This window comes from Symphodus melops (genome assembly GCF_947650265.1).
Source record: "Symphodus melops genome assembly, chromosome: 11".
Taxonomy (NCBI): Eukaryota; Metazoa; Chordata; class Actinopteri; order Labriformes; family Labridae; genus Symphodus; species Symphodus melops.
The window spans coordinates 19,034,070-19,059,050 of NC_136701.1; the positions used below are offsets into that span (position 1 = coordinate 19,034,070).

Consider the following 24,981-nt stretch of genomic DNA (forward strand, 5'->3'; position numbering starts at 1 on the left):
TGCTCATTAACAAAGCTCTTATCTTTCAGTTTGGCTTCAAAACAGTCACGACTGGAATTTCTATAACACAACCTCAGCAGTGAGGGGAGTAATTGCCTGAGGAGTGATGTTTGGCAATGTGCCCTGTATTTTATATGCAGTGACTGAAACGGACTGTGCATTTTTTGTTGGATTTTTTTTTCCAACTAAGTTTCGTAGACAATTTGAATAGAAAAAAAGTGACAAAAGTGCACACAGAATTAAAAACCTGTGGGACCAAAACAAAACAATTTTTATACTAAGAGTCCCTGAAACCTGTAAACTCGGGTTGTATTTTTCTCCCTTCTTCAGTTATCAGATGCTATGGCTTTTTAAAACGAACGAAAATAAAAAATGCACACACATTTTTTTTAAATCCCATTTATTACTAAAAACACACTTTACCAGGCAGACCAATCCGGGAACATTTTGCTGCATGGATAATATGAGCAGGTTCTTGAACAGTTTCTGTAAAATAATCTTTTTGATTATCTTGAAAGACTCAACTCGTATAGACCAACATAGAAAAAAAGCTGGTTGTACCTACAGAGGATTTGCATATGTACTTCTAACAGCACAACAACTGTTAGGTAAAGTGTCAACTGTTAAAGTAACTCAGACTAGACCTGAGAGCAACCTTACTGTGCCCTAAAGCACACCTGTATTCCAGTATGTCGATTATTATTTTTTTTTTTTAAATGCATCAGTTAGCGAAGTGCAACCAAGTTTCACTGTTACCCCCAATCTTTACACTGATAGCTGTAAACAGGTCAAAACAGGTTTGGGTAGAATCTCAAACCCTCAACAGAGTCATCTCTACACAGGTGTCCCATCTTCTCAGCCAGCAGCAACCTGGAAATAATAGAGAGAGAGAGAGAGAGAAAGGCAGGACAACGCTTTACAATGAAAAACAAGACAAGCATCTGAATAAAAAAAAAGAGAAACAATCAACACTGTTAACATTTTAATATACATTTGTGCAGTAAAAAAAATACTATAACTTATCTGACCTCTCTTTGGACAGAAGAACAGAGAGACCCAAGAGCTTCGCAAACTCCTCTGCTGTCAAAGAGCCTTTGTCAGTCACCTGCAAAGAGGAAGATGACCATAAAAAAAAAAAGGCAAAGAAACATAAAACCTTCATGTACTGAATGTGCGATCTCGGTCTCTATATACATACATTCACATTTAAATACACAGCATTATGTTTGTCGACACCGTGTCAATGTCAGTATAATGTTTGTTACTGTGAAGCTTACGTTATCTAGCGCTGAGGCTATCATTTCCTCTTCGCTGTGAGACTGCAGCTGGACCACCATCACACCGCTGTCAAACACGCGCAGCCTACAGAGAAGACACGTGAAGTGAACAGTGTGCGAGACAGGATGAGATCGGGTTGACAGTTTTAAGCTGTCGTGATCTTTAACAACTTTAAACCTTTAAGTGTCTTCCTACAAGGGCCAGACTGATATGGGATTTTTTTGGTGCGGTAACAATATTGGCGAAAAAAATCCAAAGCAGAATTATCGGCCAATCTATGTTCAATCTGTATAGATAGATTTAGAGATACGCATTTATTGCACTGATCCCTCAAATGCAGTTCTCAAACACTTGTGGAAAAGATATATAATGAAGACAAGATGAACTGCGCATGTAAATGCATCATCACTTGAATAAAATCTAGTAATATCGGTAAATATCTTAAATTAGCCTTTATGCTAATACCGGTTAATATTATCGGCTAGCCAATCAATTGGACAGGCTCTACTTCCTACAAAAAACTCATCAATTGTTGTTTTAACAGTCAATCGCTAACTACGCCCGGGCATTAAACAACAAAAATAGTCAACCTTGCTGCTGATGGTCTTGGGTTTCTTTTTATGGTCATTCAGAGGCGCTAGTAATGATTTAACGTCCGTTTCATAGCCTGCGGAAAACACCTCACAGGAGCTTTAAATAAGCAGAAAGGAACAGATACTAGTCTGGGAGGACTAGGACCAGTGTGTAAAGGAAACAGGCCTGCGTTTCTTTTGAAAACTCTGGGAAGTCACGGGAAATGTCGGCCACAGAGGGCTGGAGAACACTTCCAACAACAGGAAGCCTGACAGGAAGAGCCTGGCCTCTGTGAAGCAGGCGCCATCCCTGCCCTATATTCCTTTAATAAACACATAGCCTGTCTAGCAGAGTGTATAAGAGTGCACGCACACATTAAACCATTACAACAAAGTAGAGAGAAACTCACCTCAATGGGAGCTTTAATGACTCAAACATCTTGCATGCATTTAACAAATCTTCTGGAGATAAAAGCTGCAGACACAAACAAAAGGCTGTTACTGTATGTCCCGCTGTAAATTCAGCTTGAAGAAACATAGAACTGCATTACTGCAATAACACATGAGATGTGATCTTTTTGTCAGCATTACCTCCATCCCTCTAGCACGGTTGACAAGACAGTACACCTCAGTGAGAGCCATCATACCTCCCCGCTCCTGAGACAGTGACAAGGTATGGACAGGAAGAAACAACGACAACAAGTCAGAGGTCGATTCAAATGGAAATGACAGTACGCTCATGCTATAAATCAATGTATTTTATTCTGTGCAGGTGGTAAATATATGAAACAAACATGAATGCCTATACCTCCAGAGGGGCCTGTAGCATGTCTCCCAGTTGTTTAGCCAGCTGCAAATGGTAATGTGTGCCAGATCCATGTGTTTCCCTGGTAACAGGGTTAGCGATACCCATGCTCAGTAGGTATGACTTAAACCGGATTGTCTATAAAGCCGAAAAAAAAAAGAGTTAAAGAAAAGTGAAACATGAAAACCAAGTGTTGTACTATTAAAGAGTTTAAAATTAGTAAGAAAAAAAAAAGTAGTGTGCAGAAAATTACTCTAATATTTTGATTTAGGTGGAATATGCATGAACCGTGACGTGCACCTGCACATGCTCAGCTTCTTACCTCGTCTTCTGTTATGTCTCCCTGCTTGTCTTTGATCTTGTTCGCTATTGACCTGGACAACTCCACCATCTCTTTGGCCTGTTTGGTAGAGAACACAAGCAGTCAGTCAGCAAACTCCAACTTAGTATTATCTAAACACAGGTTGTTTTGTTCTATTGTTATAATGTTTTAAAAACCCTACAGCATAATAGTTAGATAGTATATTAAATTAAACGAGTCTTCTAATAGGTCAACTATTCTGTCCAGGTTAACGGTGGCAGGAAAGTGTTCAAGGAACTTAATCTTTACCTTCACCATCAGCTTACTGAGGTCCTCAAAAGCCTGAGAGGGAAAAAAAGGACTAACTGAGTGTGAGTTTGAAAAAAAATAAAATTATCACAATTAAAAAAAGCCACAAAACTTCATTGCTACAGATCATTTCAATATCATTCCACAGGATCTCCACCTCCTCAGCGGTTGACGTTAAACTTGAACATTTGTCCCAGCACCCTTTGTTTCACAGTCTCTTTTTAAATAGCCTCATGCGTCTGTCATGTTGACTGGTCCAGGTTACAGACTTACACACAGTGATGTCCAACTGCTGTTTTATAAACACACACACAGTAACTTCATGGGTTTGTCTGACGAGCTTCACAGCATCTGTGGTCAGCCACATTCATTTAGTGTGTGACACAATTTTATGGCAGATAACCACTCTGCATCTTCAGTATCTTCACAGTTAACTGCAGCCAAATATGTATAAATAAATAAGAAGCTTGAAGAAGGTTGGTGGAAGGACAGATGGGGAGTATCCTGAGCGCTCTGTTTAAATCAATAATCAATTCGCTTTCTAACACATTTCTTAAAACTTTTAGAAAGGTTTCGCTTCCCAATACCTCAGAAATGTTTTTGTCTGTCTCTTTTCTTCTCTCCTCAATCTTCCTCTCAATGCCAACAATCCCGACTGCACGTGTCCTTCCTGCCTATAAGACCACAACGGAAAGAAAAACACACAAAGTGAAAGACAAGCAATTTCAAAGTTGGTTGCAAGCCTCGAAAGACAAGGAAAGACAAACACTGAGGTGGGAAAGAAATGTGGTCAAGTCCACTGTATATCATTTAATATCAGTATATATGATTTCACAATGTAAAAAAAACAAAAAAACAATTACACCTACTTTTTAGGAGAAACATGAACTAGTGTTACTGTGAGTGTAATAGCATACACATGAGCCAATTCTGACTTGTGTGCGAGTCCTCGCTGTGAGAGATTCAACCTAATTTCATGAATCGAGGAAGGCCAACAACTCAACGTCACACGAAGTGACACTGATTTTGGGAAAAGCTGTAAAGACTTATCAGAGACAGAAGCTCTGACGGTTTTGAACTATAAACGCAACACAACATAGTGATAATACTGCCATCCTGTGGAACACCATATAATAGATGGACACATTAACATTGCTTAGCTGAATGGAAGGTTATGCTTGTGAGGTGAAAGTCCTGTAGTGTGGATAAATCAAGTGAAATTACAGTATGTGCAACAAACAAATCCCAGAGATGTAAGAGAATGGCAAGGATGAGACTCTCGTCTTCATGAGAAGTGACACTGGTTATGCCTCTCACCTGTGGGCCAGTTCCTGTGGGGATCGGCTGTGAAACTGTTGCTTTCTCCCATCTCTTCTGAGTCATTTCTTCTGTTAGCCTCCTGTGAAACTGCAAGCACAAGACACTGTGTCAGTTCCAGGTTCAAACACAGACTGTCCCTGAAGAAGGCACATTAATGGGGTTAAAAAAAGAATGAAAAAGTTTAATAAAGTAAACATGGGACTACCTCTATCTGCCCATGTTCTTTGAAGGACAGCTTGATGAACGAGTACTTGCTGTGTTGGTAAGGACCTGGCTCCTTGTTGGCAGGCACTGGGTGCAGGTGTATCACTATTTTCGCACTTCAGGAAACACAATAAAATGCGAAGACATGCATATCAACAGAGAGTGTTCATTCTTCGTTGTAAAATGTGTTTTGACCAAACAAATCTGAACTTTCAGGAGCTTTATTAACAGCAGACACTTGCAAAAATATTCTACCAAAATACAGCGTATTCATCCAAGAGATTAAAACAAAGGCAGCTCCATAAGAACTACGACACCAACCCCATACACTGATGAAAACAACCATCAATAAAATACAGCAAACTACAAAAAAACACTATTTGGTTTATGGTTGATGCTCTCAAAATAACTATTAATGCATTCAAGCAAGTTACTGTGTTTTGATTGTTGTCTTTTATTAATTACAGTATTAGCAAACTCACATATATGCACACTTACCTTTTCCCTATTCCTGCAGCCTGCTCCTCAAAGAAGATGATCTGAGACAACGGCATGGCTATACAGCATTCCTACAGATGGAAACAGAAATACAGAAGGCACCATGCGCCATGAAAGTAAACAATTAAGTCTCAAAGACCAAATAAATAACTCAGTGGTCATGTTTTTAATGCCGTCTTACATGGTTTTTAACATCTCTCCAGATCAACCGATGGGTACTCAACAAGGCAACTCCCAGATCAAGCTTAGCCTGGTACAAAGACAGGAACATGCACAAGTACATTCGGCTGTAAAAAACAATGTATAACAGTGCTTGTATTGCTATTTATCACCTGAAACCAGATGCTGCAGTGGTGTTTGTTTTTAGCTGTTCCGCAGTTGTAGGCTCAGTCTACTCTTACCCATGAATAAATACAACATGTACCTTGTCATCACCGTCATAGAGTCTGACACCTCGCTGCTGGATCACTAAAGTTTCGTCAATTTCTAAAAGCCCACTCGACCAAGAAAAGCGATCCATTTTTCACTTTAAACACAAATTTCCTTCGCTATGTCCGTGGTTGCTGAGGCTCATTTCATTTCTGTTTACTTCCTGATCCCCGCCTGCACGACATAATAATTTTTTTTTTTTTAAAACAGTAAAATCAAACAAAGTCAATTTAACTAGTAATTAAACGTGTTTTAAATTAACAGTTTACACCCCTGATCATATTATAAATGACTGTTACTCTATTTAAAACCGTTTACGGTGTTGATTTTTTGACAGGCAGCTCTGAAAGGCAGCTCTGAAGGGTCCTTCGTTGTGTTTTCCTTCCGAGCGCCAGCTGTCAATTGAGGCTAACAAGAGGTGCTATCTGGCTATCTTGTAAGCTCGCCTCGTTAGTTTATTATGTTTGATGAATATCGGCCGGATCGTTATTTGCGCTAGCGCTGCATTTAAAATTAATCTAAATGAACTGGTGCGTGTATGCAGCTTTTCGTGTTTCGAGTGTCTTTTGACTGAGCTCTGCTCAAAATGAATGTAGCCCTAGCCTGCTAGCTTGTTGTTAGCTGCGGACAAATGTGGTGCAGAAAGGCTTTTCAGTGCAGAAACAGCTTCTGTTATTCTGCAGTCATTGTTCTACTGCAGAAAGTTTGACCATGCAGCTTCATTATGATGCTACAACTGAAAAGAGATTGTTTAAATTTGCTTTAGATTATGCTATTGCAGCAGTATGAATTTAAATAAGTGACATTTTATAAGATGCACCGTTTTTAAACTTTCCCATTGTTGATCTTGAATTACCCTTTTCGTTGGTATTGTAAAAAAGTGATTACTGGTAGTATTTACCAGTTGTTGAGAGTAATAATTTTATTAAGAAAGAGGGCTAGCGTGTCTTTGAATCTATAAACATGGATAAGAAAGCATTTGACATCGTCTTGGATGAGATCAGAAAGGTAAGGGATGTCCAATCATAAAATATCTCTATAATTATGTGTTTGAAAAGTGTTTCAAAAACTGATGGTAATTCTGTATTTCAGTGTGTCCTGACCGATCAGCGGGTCAAAGCTATTGAACAGGTTCATGGATATTTCTCCAGCGAGCAGGTAACTCATTTCATCTTCATCTAATACTGCATCTCACTACACTTCACACAAGAATCATAAAAAATGCAGCTTTTGTTTGTGATGAAGCTTCTTTTTAAAAAAAAAAAAAAAACGTGTCATGATCGTTCCTGCTCCTCCCATAAAAGATGAGTGCAGCTCTAATGTTTTAAGTTGTTTATAACACTGTCATGAACATCTGCAGGTGATGGAGATATTGAAATACTTCTCATGGGCAGATCCACAGATCAAAGCAGTGAAAGCTCTGCAGCATGTAAGTAACAGTTTGAAATGAACGGGAAATCCGTTCATTTATTTATCCATCTACATTTAGTTCATGACAGACTGAACGGGATATTATGAAACATGCTCTCAAGAGTCTATAAAACACATTAACGTGTATCATTTGTGATTGTCTCTTGTGCCGTTTGTGTTGAAAATGTAAAGTGAAATGTGCTTCTTTTTCTGATTCCATTAGAAAATGGTTGCAATCCCTACAACCAAAGTTGCAAATATCCTGAATTGCTTCACCTACTCAAAGGACAGACTGGTTGTGTTGGAACTGCTGGCGTTGTGAGTACTATTACATGAGACCATTTAAAGAGCATATTGCAGGTTAAAAAAAAGTTGAGATTAACACTTCATGTTGTCAGATAAGGGCTGTAGAATAAGTACATCAATTTTCTGTATATTCTTCAAAACTTCAAAAAAAAAAAGTGCTCTAATTTAGAGGAGAAAGTGGCTGTTTTAGCGTAGCTGTTTAGAACTGCTTTTTTTTTCAACAACGCGTCATATGACGTAACGTAAGGGAGTCGTGTTCTGTTACTCTGCTTTGATCGGCTTTATGCGTACGTGTATGAATGAATCAATGAAGCCTTTATTGCCCCTGGGGGAACTTGTCTTGCACAGAGAGCATGAAACACTTTACAAACAAACATTTAGAAGGCAGCACAAAAGAATTAAAGCACAAATAACAGGCTAAAACATGATTAAAGAGGTGTAATGATACGTGGTAGTGAGTGAGAACAGACAGGATGCCTCCCTGCAATGGTTTGTAATTTGCGCGGCACACATTCGGTAAGTGGCTTGATTATTCATAGTGTGTTTTGGTGAATTATTCCCACTACCTCAGAAACGATCGAACAGACACGTTGAATATTTCGGCATCAGACACAAAAGCGTTTCCTTATTAATGATTTAAATCTCTGGCTGTTTAACATAAAATATTATATACGCAGACAAGCGTTTAATGATTTGATCTGCTGGAATCCTCTGTTATATTCTCTATATATTATATTGCGCGTAATAGACACCGGACAGTCTGTATTAATATATGTAATGATACGATTTATTATAAATCCAACTCTGTTGCAACAGAGCGTGCGCGTGTGTGCGCGCAGTGGGGAAAGACGGAACGCGCGGTTTGGAAACAAACAGAAACACAAGCTCTGTCGGTCCTCTATCCCATAAAAACTTTAAACTTTTTGTAGTAGCCTAATATATGTGCACACATTAAACTGCGGCGTGTGTGCGCTGTTGTGCATGTTTGTGTGGATTACGTTCAATGGACGTGCGCTGTGAACTCACGTCAGGAGAATCCTGCACTATACACTGTATTTTCTATTACAACGTGAGCACCGGGCTGCATCAGGAATAAACAATAAAGACGTAGTGCTGCATTTGCACAGGCCGTGTAATCGGGTTCTATGTCTGTCTGTCTCTCCCTCTCTCTCTCGCGCGCGCACAGCGCGGCACTGTAATACGTTGTACAGATTGGCCGTTTTTACGAGCAACTCCCATACTCCGGCACTTGGACCTTCTACAAATAGTTTTTTAATGGATTGAATGTGATTATAAACTTTACATATGCTGATGTGAACACAGCACTCGCCCATATATGGCGAGCTGACACCTGTCACTCAGCAGGACGCCTGCTCCGGGTCTCTCCTCACACCACAGCTTCACTTCTCTCCTGAGGCCGTTATTCCTCTAATCCTGCCTGTTTCTGCTCTCTAGCACATCTAACAGGTTCAGAATAATAAGCCAGTGGACCATTATATGTAAAGGAATACATATTTTCTTCCTATTTATTGACGGGAGTGACACTCGGATCCGTGATTTTCTATGTTAAACAGACGGGGATTCAGCGGGACTCCCTTACGTTACGTCACAGCCGAATGCGGAAGTAAAACGCAAAGACGTGCGAACACCTACTAAAATGTCTCCAGGAGACCCTGTGGGTTATTAATTTCAGAATTTCTTTAAAAACAGTATTGTTAACGTATTTTCCTATGATTAGTTAAGTTTTGTCTTTAACCTGCAATATGCTCTTTAAGCTCCTTAAATGGACTGTTAATCACAGTTTTGTTTTCAAAAGCAATATGATACCAGTTAGAAATTGCTTCAGATTTGAAATCGTTACACCAATAGGTGACTTTTTTTTTGATATTGTATTTTTGTCCTCCTTCAGGAACATTTCAGATGCTCAAAATTATCGTCCTGTGGATGATCTGTTTCGCATACACTTGTCTGAGAAGAAGAGGGCTCGCAGGATACTTGAGCAAGTGAGTTCATCTTTGACGATAAAACTTCATGCTGTAATTTGCATTCTTTGGAGCTCTTTGAATCCCTTTTTGGGAGCCAGTTGTTCCCAAGGGCCAAAGGTCACCAAGTGAGTCTAAGGCACACAGGACTGATGCATTAAATAAAAAGTTCATTTTAAATCAAGCATTCATCTCCATGTGCTTTCTTTTTTAATTTTTTGATGGAAATATTTTTGGTGTTGTGTACACAAGCAAACGCGTGCACACGATTCCTGATATTGTACCCCCTCTGTTTTACTAGGTGTGTAAGGTTGGCTGCAAGGCTCCCGTAGCCATGATCTCGTCCTGTGGTATGATACCAGGAAATCCATACCCTAAAGGAAGACCCAGCCTGGTCAGTGGCACGTTTCCTGTAAGTATGTGCAGGACGTCATGATGAGCTTGGACCATTCTGAAAATGTTTTTTTAGATTGGCCAATCACAAATTCACCTCTACTGAGAAAAAGAAAAAAAAAACACGTTTCTTTATGTCTTGATATTTGTAGGTCCACATAGTTATTTAACCTGCTCTTAAAGTATTTTTTCAGTGTGTTTGTTGCTGGTGTGTGTCTGCTCAACGTAAATCATCCCTTCAATAAGTATTTTTATTGTTTTGATTGCAGGGAATTCCTCCAGTAAAGAAAGAAAGCGAGAAGAAAGAGGACTCCTCTAACAGTACGGAAGGAAAAGGAATCGCTTCTCGGATTACTGGACCATTCAAACCTGTAAGCACTAGAATGGGAACAACTGGACTTGGATTATTTAACATTGACAGGTTGACCTAGAGAAGTCTCATGACTGCGTGACGAGGCCTCACATGACACATTTTATTATGAGAATTTGATAAAAACGTTATCCTATATTTCCAACTCTGTTATAAAAGTGACTGATTTACACCATTGTAAAGAAACTCACGGAAAGTTAAGCTGTAGTGAGTGATACAGAAACATTGACGTGAGTGATTGTAAAGTTTTATGAGTTCAGTCTGAAAGGACTTGGGTTGGTAACCAGAGGGTCGGCTGCTCAAGTCCTGGTACGGAACAATTTATGGATATTTGTCTGGTTGCTAGAGAGGGGCCAATTCACTGAGTTTTGCAGAGGGGGTCTTGAGAAAGGGCTGAGTCCCAAACTGCTCAGGGTGCCCTGTGTGTGTGTGTGTGTGTGTGTGTGTGTGTTTATTTAACATGTCTCTCTGCAGCTGAATTTCCTCTCTGGGAGTTATCAGGTATACACAAGTAAACGCACATGGCTGGGAGATCAAAGTGTGAATGTGGAGTAGTGTGATCACTGTTGTAAATGTGACGTTACAGTACAGACAGGTCTAAATTGTAAGGACCTGCAATGCTCTAATTGTTAAGTAGGGATATACAACAACGACAAATCCCTTACTTTTGAATTATACATGTTTTACTTTGAAGAAAAAACATCGCTACAGGGATCTCAAACTTTCTCTAACTGGCCCCATCCCTAAATCTATTTAATGCCTCAGATCTTGCACTTCATGTAATCATGTTTTGTTTTATTTTTTTGCTGAAGGACTTCTGGACTGTCATTGCTGACATGGTGCACGTAGCTCACTGAGTCTGGCTGTTGCAGCCTAAAACAATGCACACGCAGGTGTGCAAGTAGTGAAACGTTTCTAGAATGATGATGTCAGTAATAAGTACTTGGGTACTGAACACATCCCTGTTTGTTCCAGTTTGAAAACATAAAAAAAGAATCTTAATAATAAACACAGAAAACCGTCTTTTCACCCCATTTACTCAATTTATTCTAAAGATGTTTTAATTTTTAATATCATCTTTCGTTCCGGATTAATCTTTTCTCTTTTCTTCTCACAGTTTCCTTCAACCTACAACCCTCATCGGCCTGTGCCCTACCCCATCCCACCATGTCGACCACATGCTACTATTGCACCAAGTAAGAAACAACCCACTGAAGCTCCTTTTAGTTGTTTTCTTTTCAATTCTTTTTTTTTTTTCTTCCTTCAAACTGATGAGTTGAGCTAATCAGCTGGTAATGGGTTTTATTATGTTCGTGTGTGATTCTTACATTTGTGTGTGTGTGTGTGTGTGTGTTTTTATTAATGTGTGGTGGTCACTGTTAATATATGCAACTGCTACTCAGGTGCATACAACAACGCAGGCCTTGTTTCTGTGGGAGGGGTTATAACAGCCCACGTGGCCCCTCCCCCCTACAGCGCCGCACACAAAGTAGCAGGTATGATTCGAATGTGCGCTTATGTGTGAGACAGCAAATAAACACTCTTTAAAGCTTGCTGCCTAACTACCTGGCATGCTGCTTACCTGCGCTTCTCAAATCTTTATCAAATGAAGAATGGGCTTTTTTGATTTCTGCTGGAGACACTGAGTTACACTGAGTGACCAGAAAATGACATTTCATGCAGGCCAACCCAATGGTCGTGTACTGGATTCTTTTCATTTGGGATTGTTTAAAAAAAAAAAAAAAAGCTGTTCCAGTTTTATGCGATCAGAGTGTTTTCATATTAGATTGATACATATCCAATACAACAATAATTCTGTTATGATGCAGATAATTATTTAATTTTCAATATGTGAATAAGCTGACAAAACACCCACAGAATCAATTCCCCATTTAGAAATGTTGTTTTTCGCAAAGCTGTTTTGCTGTTTGCTTTCTGGTCAGTCAGCGTAGATGTCAATTTTTTCGCTGGGTCATGTGAAAGGTTCGTCTGCTTCCTGGACGGGGAATAACTTGAAACTAATACCATCAATCTGTTTTGTTTTTTTTCCTGCTGGAATCATGCTCTGTGCTGGCATTTAACCCGCATTGCTTTAGAAAACCTATTTTGTTAAATCTTGTCTTTTCTTCACTGTTGGATACATATTTGAGAGTCTTTGTTGGAGATATGAGCACATTTATATGAAGTAAGTACAAGTGTTAGCCAATTGAAGAAAAACTAAGTGTTGAGATGAGAAAGTTGTTGATGAAAGTTGAAAGTTTCCCCAAAGGAAAGGACACATATTCCAAATTGAAAAATTGTTGGAATGTTTTATGTAATGGGATTCACGCAGGAATGCTTTTTGGCCAGTACTTCATGCTGCATCTCCCATTGGTTAGATGGTAGTTGTGGTCTTTATTTTTTGGAGGTTTTAGCTTTTTCCACCTTTTTTTTTATTATTGTTGTTTTTGACCAAGTCATCCAATTGGAACAAAAACACAAAAATCATTCTTACATTAAGTTTTGAGATTGTAATACTTATTGGATTTTTTTTTTTTTATACCTCCAGGTTATGCCAAACCAGGGAATCCAAAGATCACCACACCTGGAGTCAACAGTGGGCCCCTCCTCATTCCTCATGGATCCACTCCTTCTACACCTGTCCCTCCTCAGGCTTCTCCTGCTCAGCTAACTCCCACAACCCCCATCACTCCAGTCTTCCCCGGCATGGTGCCCTCTCACAACCCTAATGCCCACTCGCCCTCCCCTGCCCCGTCTCCATCTGTGATCAAAGCAGGGCCGCAGACCCCCGGGGGCCATGCTCCACCTACACCCTCATCCGTCATCAAAGCCCACACTCCTTCAGGTACTCCCTGTGGAACGCCTGTCCCTGGTAGTGGGGGATTCACTTCGTCTCCCTTCCACGGTGTTTCCAGACCAGGCACCCCTGCTTCCTCCCGCAGCAGCCATGACCCCTTATCTCAGACGAATTCCATGGGCTCATCTCAACAGAGGGTTTTTCACCAGTCCACAGACCACCAGTCAGGATCCACACACCCTGGCATGCACCCACAATCAGGTAACCCATCTGGGTCAGTGATCCGAAGCTACACCCCCTCTGGACCACAATCTCTCACTCCAGGATCATCCAATCCAGCTATTCCGAGCTGTTCCACCCCAGGCCCCAGTCCCAAACTCTCCCCAGCCCACTCTGCACAGGTTCAGGCCGCCATGGCAGCAGCCATGAATAGACACTCTGGGGGAAGTAACAGCGGCAGTAACAGCCCCGTGCACTCAGCTTTCAAGGGCACATCTCGCTGCGGCACGCCATCCGTTAGCTCTCTGGTAGTCCCAGCTTCCGCACAGGCTGCCCTGGCACGTTCTTTCGGTCTGTCACACCCCTCGGGTTCTCCTCAAGTCTCTCTGTCAAGTCATGTTGCCATCCCTGGCCTCCAGGGTCTACCCACCAGCCCAGCCCCCTCACATTATCACGGCCTGTCCCACTTCCCCTCCCTCACCTCCTCACTCCCTCCATCCACCATCTCTGCATCCATGCCCGGAATTCCTCACTCCAGCAGTATTTCTAACCATCCGCCCACCTCCATCTACCCAGGACTGGCTCCCAATGCTGCCCCCAATGCAGCCTCCCCATTTGGTCTAGGCCTCACCTCCGCCCCCTCGCTATTCCCAGGCCTCCCTCCCGGCGCAAGCCCTGCTGCCTTCCCAGGATTGGGGGTGTCAGGAGGGCACAGTGCAGGGAGCCCCGTGTTGTCTTCTTTCATGGGACTCCCCGGAGCCACTCCGTCTTCAGTAGCATCAGTGGCACCGCTGCAGGCAGCAGCGGCTGCAGCGGCCGCAGCAGCTGGAGTTCCATCCTCATCACCAGTTTTGCCAGGATTTGCATCTGCTTTTAGTTCCAACTTCCAGCCGGGGTAAGATAGGTTTTCATGCTTGCTGATGATATGGTATATGATATTTTTTCTTTTTTAAAGGTTCCCACGAGCAACCATGGGGTCTTTCTTTGTTAATATTCTTGCTGTTATTGCACTTTAGCATTTTTTGCATTTTAAGATTTCCAGTCAGCACAGACATCATAAATCATTTTTTCCGCCCTGCCTTTTCATGTGCTGGTATTGGAAACATTGAACCTCCAAAGTGCAAAGTCCACTGCTGTTCTCGTCCAGAGTTTATGGCGTAGAGCTTCTTGACAAATCCCATTATTGTTCAGCCATCTATTAGGCATGTTATCTTTTCAATGCGCAAGCATGTGACTCACCTCTGTTGATATTTCAACACTGAAATGACAGATGCTATTCAAGCCACCTAGGTCTTGTTTTTACTGAACTAAAACAATAGTTTGATGAAGCAAGACAAGGTACATACAGAAATGAGTTATTTATGCTAAACGCAGCTTTTATACTCGTGTTATGCTTCAACTGTAACAAGATATAGGATGAAGTATCTGTAATCCTCCAACATTACTCACAATACTCGTACGGTAACCATATACTGTTATCGTTACTTGGATAGTGATCAGATAAACTCTTACAAAATAATCCTAAATGGGATTTTCAACCCATCAAACTAATGAGATGTGTTTCCTGTTGCTCAGGTTGTATGTTGAAAGAGGAAATCATCAGAGTTAAAAGTGAGATCAGTAAGCCTTGTTAAGTGAATTTAGTTGTGAAATCCTGTGGATAAATATCATTCAATCATACACGTGGTGTGTTTCAGGCTGAGCAGTGGACTCCAGGCTCCAGGAGGCAGCAGCTTCCCCGGCTTGTTGTCTTTCCCCGGAGTGCCCGGCTTCTCCCCCGCTGCCTCACCTGCTGGGCTCGGTGGACTACACAACCAAGCAATGCAGTCTGCCCTGCTGCAGGTAGACACATACACATACACACACAGACACACAGACACACACAGACACACCGACACAGACACACACACACGCACACGCAAAATTTGGTAGTAAAATCATTTGACTGTCTGACTGATAACCTCATCACTATAGTAACACTTCTTTTCTTTGTCCTGTACCAGGCTCATCCCACGTCTGCTCTGGAGAGCTTTCAACCTCAGCCCAACACTTTCACTAACTACCCTCCAGGACCAGGAAACCCTTTCCCCCTCCAACCAGGCCTGCACCCCCAGTTGGGTTGGCAGTAAAACACGCACATCCATACTGTCTCCCATTACCCCCGACAGATGAGAAACTTTTAGTAATGTTTATCTTACCACCACAATCACTAATTACTTGAAGTGTATTGCAAACAGATTAAATAGTGTGTGGAGGGGGATGGTATATGTCTTCTAATATGCAGAGAGAACAGATGTAAATATCAGTGGTTGAAGTTGTTAGTTTATATAAGTAGACTGTGAATGGTTTTAATGTTAGCTGGACTTGGCTGATCTTGACCAGGTGGGAAAAGTCCATAGTGAAATATGAAATATAGAAAATTTTACAAAAGTACATGATACCATTTAATGACTCGACAGTAGTCCTGTGTAGTATTTCCTGTCCAGTGTGAGTGAAGAGGACATCCTTTATGATGATAAGGACATGTCCTGGATTAAATATTACATTATGAAATGAATCTCTGACACCTCTCTGGGTAAATTGAAATTAAGTCATATTCACAAAACACTTTTTTTAAAGTCCTGCTTGGAGAGTCGTTACGTTATTTTGTGTTTTCAGTGAACAAACACACATGGCTGTCTGCAGTTTACATTTTGTTTGTCTACAAAGGGTTTTTTTTTTATTTATTTTTTTTTATTAAGATGTCACCCTGCTAGAAGTACTGTTATAAAAGTGGTTGATCCATGTACTGATATACTGTTAACACATTTTGAAGCATTCATTGGTTGATAATATTCACTTGAGATTTTAAATCTTAATTAATTCTTGGCAAAAGAGGAACAACTGTTTTGTATTTCATGTACTGCAATGCCCAGTACACTCGTTGTAGAGTAACTGACATATTTCTGTTTTTTTTTTAAATTCATTTCTGTGTTGTTTTTTTTTAATATGTTGGCCCTTTTTTTTGTAATTGCACCTGTTTTATTCTTCTGTCAGTAAACTGCTGGTTGCTCTAGCTCTTGTGTCATCTCTATTCTGCAGTTGACAAAATCAATGAATCCCCTGAATTTTCAAAAAAATCTTTTCCTGAGGGCGCTGGTGGCGTAGTGGCAGCGCACGCGTCCTCATGCATCAAGGCTATAGTCCTCGTGCGGGTGGCCCGGGTTCGCGTCCAACCTGTGGCTCCTTTCCCGCATGTCTTCTCCCACTCTCTCCCTGACTTCCGACACTATCCACTGTCCTCCCTTTACAATAAAGGCAAAAAATGCCCAAAATAAATCTTTAAAAAAAAAATTATAATCTTTTCCAAACAAACAAAGCTAAGACTTAAATATTCAGTAGTTAAAGGGCAACAAGTGGAACTTTTATCATTTTAATTTATTGTTTTATCACTGGAGCATAATCACTTTGGTAAGTAGCAGTGCTTTAGGTCAAAAAAGCAATTTTTTTTTTTTTTAGTGATATCTTTATTGTTTGAGACAAGGCAACACCAAAGGTAAAGTTCATGGCCAGTTAAAGACTCAATGAAGAAGGTCGCAGGTACATTGTCAAAATCACAGCCTCAAATGAGACCACATGATCTCTTAAGGCTTCGACATTATTCAAATGTTTCTTTTCTTTTAATTACCCATAACCCTCAATAGTAGATCCTTTTCCAGCCTACTGCTCAATACAGTGTTTATCTCCAGCACCATATCACAATGCATGAAGCTGAGTCATGGATCACTTGGTCATGAGACCTGCAACCAGTGATTGTATCTCACTGAAACATTTTCCACATTAGAGCCGTTGAAGTTTTCTATAACCTTACATAGATAACGGTATCAGGAACTCACCAGTCAAAAAAGGACGTCTAAACACATCCCATAAATGAAAACATGGAATATACAAAAAAACATGTTATCCATGCAAACTAAAAAAACTAAACAAAATTCTTGGAAAAGTTAATTATATTTTTTATTTAACTGCAAGTCGCATTTAATCTGACATTATGTAGTTTGAAATGACACTAAATGCACAATGCTACCATGGCAATAAATAGTTAAGTAAACTCAGGATTCATTTGGATTGAATACTTCATGTTGCTTTTGTAAAACTAAAATGAAAAATGTTGAAAAATGTATTTATCTTTTTAGTTGAATGTATCCCTCAGCGTCAACAACTAACACTTTAAGGCACACTGTAAATAAATATCAGGTGTTTAACCTGTTACTGTTTAAAATTGGTTATTGGAATTAATTTATCTTATTTATTTGTTCATATGTCATAAAGTTTGATAATTTAAAATGAAATTAAAATAAATCTTATGATTGATTAACCAGTGAATAGGGTGTGGGATTGCTTTACTGATGGCTTACACATTAAACAGCCATCCAAAGTTTAGGACATAAACTGACTATTTTCCAGTGACGTGTTGACATCTTAACAATTCTACATTGTTGATGGTTAACTCAAAGTGTGAGCCACACCTACTTCTCCCTGAGCTTCATTATATTACAGCATTACAGCTTTAAAAGGCTGTCTGAGTCCCTCCTCATTAGATTCACTTCTCTCTTTACAAACTGCCTGAGTGCACTTCCTCTATCACTTTGATCAGCACATGGAAATGGAGCACAACATGGAAAGCGGGAAGAGAAGAGTCCTGAGCAAAGAAGATTTAATATGTAAGCAACACTTTCTTTCTGCCTTATTTTTTGTATTTTGACCTGTTCTATTACGGAACTGGTTTCTGTTAAAAAAAAAAAAAAAAAAAGGGAAAAAAAAGGAAAGTTTTATTTACTTTCTGTTGAGGCTTAGCTCAACAAAGAGGTTGTTTACTGTCTTCTGAATGTGAAGTGTCTGGTGTAGAGTGAACAGAAGGTTGTTGTGTATGTGTTCAATCTCACCTGTATAAGTGGAAAGCAGCAGCACGAGGCAATAGGGCAAAGTAGAACTCCATCGTCATAGCGACAGAGATCACTTGGCACTGAGATAAAGGGTCCCAAAAGCATGTGACCGTGAGTGTTTGCCTTAGTGTCTCCCTTCACTTCTACGTGTGCTTGTTTCTATGCTGTGTGAAGTCAGGTGAACAAGGAGCTCTCCTGTTGCTCACAGGTGTGTTTGACCTGAGAGTAAATAGTCATTACTTTGCTGACAAGGCCTTGTTTTGATGATCATTTTCCATCGTCTTTGTTAAGATAACAATCCGACGGACAGGATCATGTGTCATAGGCAGCTGTGTACACATTTATTTGATTTGGCTTTAGCTTAAGTATTTGCTAATTTAATGGTAAATGAAAAATAATAAATGAGTTATGTGAACAGATTGTGATTGAACTTTGAAATGAATATGGAACATTTATTCAGACAAAATGTGCAAACTATGAAAAGAAACAATAGTCAAACAAGTTTCTAAACACACATCAACACATTCAAAGAAGTCTCCATCATCATTGATTGTTAATTATCCAATTAGCTTTACTTTATTTTCTTAGACATGTCCACCTGAATAAGTATTACCTATTATTGTTGTCTTACTATAATCAATTCATCAATTAGATATTTATCTTCATCATGTAAACCAGTTATCAGTATATGTATGTAAATATGTGGACCACCACTATATACTGATAAACCAAATCCACACACTGTATAAACATGTTTAAAAACATTGTTATTAACAGAAAAATCAATACTTAACATAAAATAATAAAATGTAGTCTGTGTAAAACCTTATGAGTATCAAAACCCTTCATAATCAGGGGTGCTTCTAGGGTCTGTTGGGGCCCAAGGCAAACATTCATTGGGGGCCCCTCCAACCAGTGAGTAAGTGCTGTTAGATGGGGCCCCATGAGGGAGGTTTCCTACTCTCATTGCAAAATGTATCCATTTTGAGGCAATGCTGTGGTTTAAAGTTTGTCAGCTGTTGGGGGGGCCCTACTAGCCTGGGGCCCTAAACAGTTGCCTGCCTTGCCTGTCGACAAGCAGCGCCTCTGTTCATAATTTCCCTCCAAAGATTATAAAGAGATTGTTTATGAATCTTATGTGTATGCAGCTATAATCTGCTTCACTTATAAAATGGTACAATTAGATCAAATCAACACTGTTCATTCTTAATTTTCAATTTCCATTAGTCAATTTATTGAACATGTTAAAATAATACATACACAAAAAAGTAAAAGCAAGAGGGGGGGAAAAAACAACAAAAACAAACAGGATCTCAGCAACAAATGAATAAATCAAATAATATAGTAAATGTTCGAAAGGAAGAAGATAAGAACTTTTCTGGTCTTATTTTTAATAGCTCATCATTTACAATGAGGAAGTCCAGAAATATGGCTACAGCATACCCTTTGTTTTCTATTGCCTCAGTAAATTAAACTATACAATCTGTTTGAATGAAATGAATTCACACGGCCTTGTGTAAAATACTTTTTCCAATAATTTAGAGAACTGCAAAAGCAATGCAAAGACTGGCAGGTGATGACTTGTATCATTTAATACTAAACCACTAATACCTGTCCCCTCCATAACATTTGTGAACATGTTGTGTTGTTATTCTGGATGGACGTCTGATTGTGGGATGTATCTGTTACATTGAATTGATCAATTCTGCTGTTGTTCAATTCTTATTCTGTTATGACAATGCTCATACTGTACACTCATAAGCAGATATGAACTTTCCCCTAAACTGTCACAGATCATGTGAAGCAGTGGAAGTAATTTATCAGGCGCCTGATACAACTCGACAGAATTGTGTAACATTATGATCTGAGACGTGCTGATTAAGCCTTCAGTGCCTTTCTCGATGATTTGCCTTTTTCCATAATGGTTGTCTTTGTGTGTTTTAACCTGCTCTGTCAGGATGTTCTATAATTTTGAAAAAAAATAAATAAATACATAATATAATAAAATTATATCTTATGCAAATTAAAAACATGCAGACAAACCGTCTTTCATGGATCACAATGGTTTCTGTCAATGATTCACTGAGTGTTTTTGCTTGTTTTACTTTGCTTGTAATCTCATCGGCTTTGAGAATGAGGGAAACCTAAGTGTCCTTTTGAGAGGACACTTTAAGGGCTTTAAATTAAATGAATTTGTTCTCTGATAGCCTTCAAAGATCTGAGGTGGTCAGGAAACCCTAAAGTCAAATTTGACTTTTATATTTGTAAATTTGTCCAATTTAAAAAAAAAAAAAAGCCTTCAAAGTGAGGCATGTGACCTTGTGGTATGAAATCTAATGGCTTTGTTTTGAAACTATTGCAATTTATAACTCCCAGACCTTTCCCTTACTTAATGACTTATTTTATCATCTGTGTAGAAAGCCTGGGAATCCTGTTGCATGAGTAAACCGTTTACTGTTTGCACTGTGTGTATGTGGGTTTTCCAGCATGTAAACACACTTTGTGAATGAGCGACTGTAAGTATGACCTTACGTCATATTAACTACTCAGTTTCACCGAGATTTGGGCATTTAACATTTTCCTCAAGTTTTCTTGCCTAATTTCACTTTAAATGAACCATCAGAGAATGCCATGTACGAGTAATATGTACCTTAGCTTTGGCATGATAAGTACACAATGGATAAATGGAGATTTCACATTTTTTTCTGATACCAGAAAACAATGGCTAAAACAGATCCGAAGTTATTTCAAACTGAAAAATGTTAGGATTGAAGCACTTTCTTGACTCAAATTGAGAGGGACTCTTTGGAGAGAAAACCGTAAAAATACTCTCAGGTATGGCAGTTTTTTACGAGTCAAGGCCTTGATTGTGCTGCTGTAGTCCAGAGAGAGTGTTCGGTTCCTGGTCAGCGACCTTCTGGTCTTGTTTTCAGCAGAGTTTAATGTGTCCCCAGACAGTGATCACGCCAATCAGATCTATTTCTTCTTAATTCCAACCTGTTCGCCACTCCCGCCTTGCTATAGCTTGAAGGTTTCTTCATATTTGAAGGGTGTGTCAGTATGCAACTCTTACCAACACAGTTGTTTCTCTTTCTGTCTCTGCAGCTGAGCGGACTGGGTCTTTGGGGTGCGTCGGTTGGTTCATCGTCATACTCTCTGGCATCTTTACAATGATCCTTTTCCCCTTTACCATCTGGTTCTGTCTGAAGGTGAGTGAAATATTACAAATGAGGTTAAAAAGCAGTTTAAAACTAATTTCATTAACTACATTACTAAACAGGCATGAACCAGCTAATGTGGTGTTCTTTGTACTTTAGATTGTTCAGGAGTATGAGCGTGCTGTCATCTTCAGACTGGGACGCATCACAGATAGGAAGGCTAAAGGACCAGGTAGAAACATTAACCATGTTTGTTTCTTAATTTGCAATTCATTTTTTATACATGTTTTAAATAAGTGAATGGATTAGCTTCGATTAGATAGAAGCTATTTCTGATTGATGAAAGATGTTTTTGGTGCTTAAATTATGGAAATTCACATTTTGACCTGCTTCTCCAGGAATTTTCTTTGTTTTGCCATGCACTGATTCCTTTGTGAAAGTGGATCTGCGAACAGTTTCATTTGACATCCCACCACAAGAGGTAGATTTCCCATCAGTTAAAAACAGCAACACATGCTGTCTGGAGTAAATCTCCTATCCACCATTTGAAAAAAAAAAGTGAACCAACACAAAAACTTGAACACATTCCATCTCTAGATCCTGACCAAAGACTCAGTCACCGTTTGTGTGGATGGAGTGGTGTACTTCCGGGTCAGTGACCCCATCGCCTCTGTGGCTAATGTATCCAATGCTGACTTCTCCACCCGTCTGCTGGCTCAAACCACCCTGAGAAATGTGCTGGGGACCAAGAACCTCTCAGAGCTGCTGTCTGACCGTGAGGGCATCGCTCACAGCATGCAGGTACACGAGCTCAATATTTAATGTTTATGCATCATGAAGAGGAACCAGACAAATGTAGGATTTCTTTTAATGCTGTTATGGGTATAATTGCGATGTTTTTTTGCTATATGCTGAGAATTGTGATACAATATATTGCCATATATATTGCGTTATAACTTTATTAACTGCAAATTATTTTTCCATAAAATCAAACAAAATCTAGAACTGTGAAATAAGATAGATTTCTCAGTCCACTCATTGGGGAATATTTTTCTTTTCTTAAAGGAGACCACAACATGATTGGAACATTTAGCCGTATTGGTTTCCTTTTTTTTGGTGATTGATATTCAATGAAATTCAAATTCAACTTTAAACAAATGTATTTGTGTGGAATAGGGAATAATCAATCCGACTGCACAAAGCAACTCCATATACCTCATGTTTTAAGCATTCATTTAGTGTTTTTTTTGTTTGAGGGCAAGTATGTAGCATGTACATTCAATTGATGGCACACACTGCAGCATGTGTGGTAATTTCCAGTGCTTATCACTTAATGGTTCTTTCAAGGGCATCAATAATTCAGTTACAATGACACAAGAGACAGTTCAAAACAGGCTCAACCATTACATAGACAGAATACAAGATACAAACTATTATACAATGAAACACTTTAAAACAGGAAGCATACACTCATATCTTTTTGAACAGATCAACAAGTCGTACAGTTGAACTTTACTTCTAAGCCACTCACAATCCTGTAAGAGCTATAGATACAGAAAGTTAATCACAATACCGGTGAGAGACAATAATCTTTTCTGCTTTAACCAGTCGAGCCTGGATGAAGCCACAGACGACTGGGGCATCAAGGTGGAGCGAGTGGAGATTAAAGATGTGAAGCTGCCACATCAGCTGCAGAGAGCCATGGCTGCTGAAGCAGAGGCTTCACGAGAGGCCAGAGCCAAGGTGAGGACATAAAGCACAGACAGCGCATGAGTGAATTCACCGTAAAACACAATGTACACACAGGCTTTATTGGATTCTGAAAGAAGGGCTCACCTTTCTCTTCATCCATGTGTAGGTGATTGCAGCAGAGGGTGAGATGAACGCATCTCGCGCCCTGAAGGAGGCGTCCCTTGTGATCGCAGAGTCCCCGTCAGCCCTGCAGCTTCGCTACCTGCAGACTCTCAACACCATCGCAGCGGAGAAGAACTCCACCATCATCTTCCCCCTGCCCATGGATGTCATTTCTCACTTTATAAAGAAATGATTTGTACGTTTCATGATCCTCTAAAGTCGCTGATAAGAAACCCTTGTGGCATCTGGGAAATGTGCTTAACAATAAACGTTTGGATTCAAGTTATTGCTGTAGTTTTCATTAAGGGACTCATTTCAGAAACACCTCTGCAGTTTATATAGACAAGGAAGCTGTGATTAGATGCTGTGCGATGGCATTTGGATTAAATTAGTGACCTGCATGTAAAATGTTATAAAACTGGTGTAATATTGATATAGTAGTGTCTAATTCATGATGTTTTATGATACTATGTTGATGGGCTGCATACCTTGATAAACATATAAAACTTATTGAAGTCATGTAGAGTCCTGTCTTGACTGATGAGTTCCTAATACTGTATCTGTTTCAGGTCATGATGCCTTTTTTTACACCCCAAACCCACAGGATGCCGGTCTATGAGAGTAAAATCCTTATCCTATTCAAGACTGCATTTGAGCAGTTGGAACATTTATTGATTCTGAGTTCTGAGATTTAAAAATATTTTCCTTTTATAAAATGTGCTTTTGTTCTCAAAAGTTTCAATTTGCTGTTGGATTTGGATTGATTCAATGCAATAGAAAAAAAGGGTAGTTGACCAATCATATTTTCTCCTCCTCGTTGTCTTTACTGCTTACAAAAATAACCTTTTTCAAATGTAAGGTTCATAAATACCTCCACTAGCAGTTGGTCTGATAAAAAAACGGATTCAACATGTTATTTTTAATTTTAAAGGCAAATAGCAAACTACTGTAGTTTTTTGCTCTAAGCTTTAATTCTGATTTGTAAGTGAAAGTCTGACGTATGCTGTACTCTGTTGTCTTTACTTATATTCAGATGAATACAATAAACATACCATGTACAGCATTAAAAGATGACACCCGGTTGTTTCTTGAATATTTTTAATACTGTGTTCTCCCCAAATCAAAGCATCAACAGACCATGTATACATTACATGTTGAACGATCTCATTCGTCAATCCTCTAGGCCTCCTACGCTACAGTTACAATTCAAAACTATCACAGATGCAGAGAGGTGAGAAAGGGAGAGCCAGAAAACAGCAAAGACGGAAAAAACATGCTTCTATTTCTTAAGTCGGTGCACTAAGACACAACTCTTGTTGTAAATGTATTTACATTCAAACGTACAATCAGTGCCAGAACAAACACATTTGGTAAACTTTGTCTCTGGACCAAATCTGTAAGGGGGGTAACGTTGTCGATTTTACAGCCACATGATCTGATTCTAGTGCTGGAGATGACAAGCCATGGAAACATTTGCTACAACAGCATTCAAATATCAAAATGGACACTTCATATTACCCATGATTGTTGTGGGAAGGCTAAACTAAGTGCTACGTTAAATGGCTGCTACATAGAGGTCCTCTTAAATCAAACAAAATCACATTGATGGCTTGTATAAAATGCAGTCATTACATTTTTGACATTCAGCGCATAGTCAGACACAAATGTCCACAGGACACATCGAAGGGTCGTTACAATACCAGCTTATTGTTTAGAAATCGGTCCGTTCAAAGGTGAAATATTAGTTTTTGGTGAAACCAGTAACTTTTGTAAACAATCATTTTGGTTGCATCTTGTAGACTGTTTTTTTTTTGCACTATTAGTGAACTTAAGGAGGATCGAAAGAGTCAT

General features: G+C 39.5%; 3 protein-coding genes across 6 annotated transcripts; 2 read left to right on the plus strand and 1 right to left on the minus strand.

The window, feature by feature from the left end:
* Window positions 1-696: 696 nt before the first annotated feature.
* Window positions 697-16,297, minus strand: vps36 (vacuolar protein sorting 36 homolog). Of its 2 annotated transcripts, XM_079355279.1 has the most exons (16): window positions 16,210-16,297; window positions 14,875-15,029; window positions 5,712-5,890; window positions 5,469-5,537; window positions 5,288-5,358; window positions 4,791-4,905; window positions 4,583-4,672; window positions 3,853-3,939; window positions 3,266-3,298; window positions 2,978-3,055; window positions 2,659-2,793; window positions 2,442-2,507; window positions 2,261-2,325; window positions 1,278-1,362; window positions 1,029-1,105; window positions 697-870 (listed from the first exon to the last, which is right to left on the minus strand). In XM_079355279.1, exons 3-16 carry the CDS (start codon window positions 5,805-5,807, stop codon window positions 789-791), a joined length of 1,149 nt encoding a protein of 382 aa, XP_079211405.1. In that variant the 5' UTR covers window positions 5,808-5,890; window positions 14,875-15,029; window positions 16,210-16,297; the 3' UTR covers window positions 697-788. The 2 variants fall into 2 exon arrangements, with proteins under 2 accessions (XP_079211405.1, XP_079211406.1); XM_079355280.1 differs by lacking the exons at window positions 5,712-5,890; window positions 16,210-16,297 and having other exon boundaries at window positions 14,875-14,958.
* proser1 (proline and serine rich 1) lies at window positions 6,069-16,248 on the plus strand. 2 transcript variants are annotated; one of them, XM_079355274.1, is made up of 12 exons: window positions 6,069-6,724; window positions 6,809-6,874; window positions 7,077-7,145; window positions 7,350-7,444; window positions 9,342-9,435; window positions 9,716-9,826; window positions 10,077-10,178; window positions 11,295-11,373; window positions 11,581-11,673; window positions 12,726-14,088; window positions 14,891-15,035; window positions 15,197-16,248. In XM_079355274.1, the coding sequence occupies exons 1-12, from the start codon at window positions 6,680-6,682 to the stop codon at window positions 15,320-15,322; spliced, it is 2,388 nt and encodes a 795-aa protein (XP_079211400.1). In that variant the 5' UTR covers window positions 6,069-6,679; the 3' UTR covers window positions 15,323-16,248. The 2 variants fall into 2 exon arrangements, with proteins under 2 accessions (XP_079211400.1, XP_079211401.1); XM_079355275.1 differs by lacking the exon at window positions 11,581-11,673 and having other exon boundaries at window positions 6,070-6,724.
* A 1,323-nt stretch (window positions 16,298-17,620) lies between the features above and the next one.
* stoml3b (stomatin (EPB72)-like 3b) lies at window positions 17,621-23,649 on the plus strand. 2 transcript variants are annotated; one of them, XM_079355281.1, is made up of 7 exons: window positions 17,621-17,896; window positions 21,224-21,327; window positions 21,436-21,508; window positions 21,675-21,757; window positions 21,874-22,077; window positions 22,885-23,019; window positions 23,135-23,649. In XM_079355281.1, the coding sequence occupies exons 1-7, from the start codon at window positions 17,833-17,835 to the stop codon at window positions 23,321-23,323; spliced, it is 852 nt and encodes a 283-aa protein (XP_079211407.1). In that variant the 5' UTR covers window positions 17,621-17,832; the 3' UTR covers window positions 23,324-23,649. The 2 variants fall into 2 exon arrangements, with proteins under 2 accessions (XP_079211407.1, XP_079211408.1); XM_079355282.1 differs by lacking the exon at window positions 17,621-17,896 and adding an exon at window positions 18,209-18,326.
* The last annotated feature ends 1,332 nt before the right edge of the window (window positions 23,650-24,981 follow it).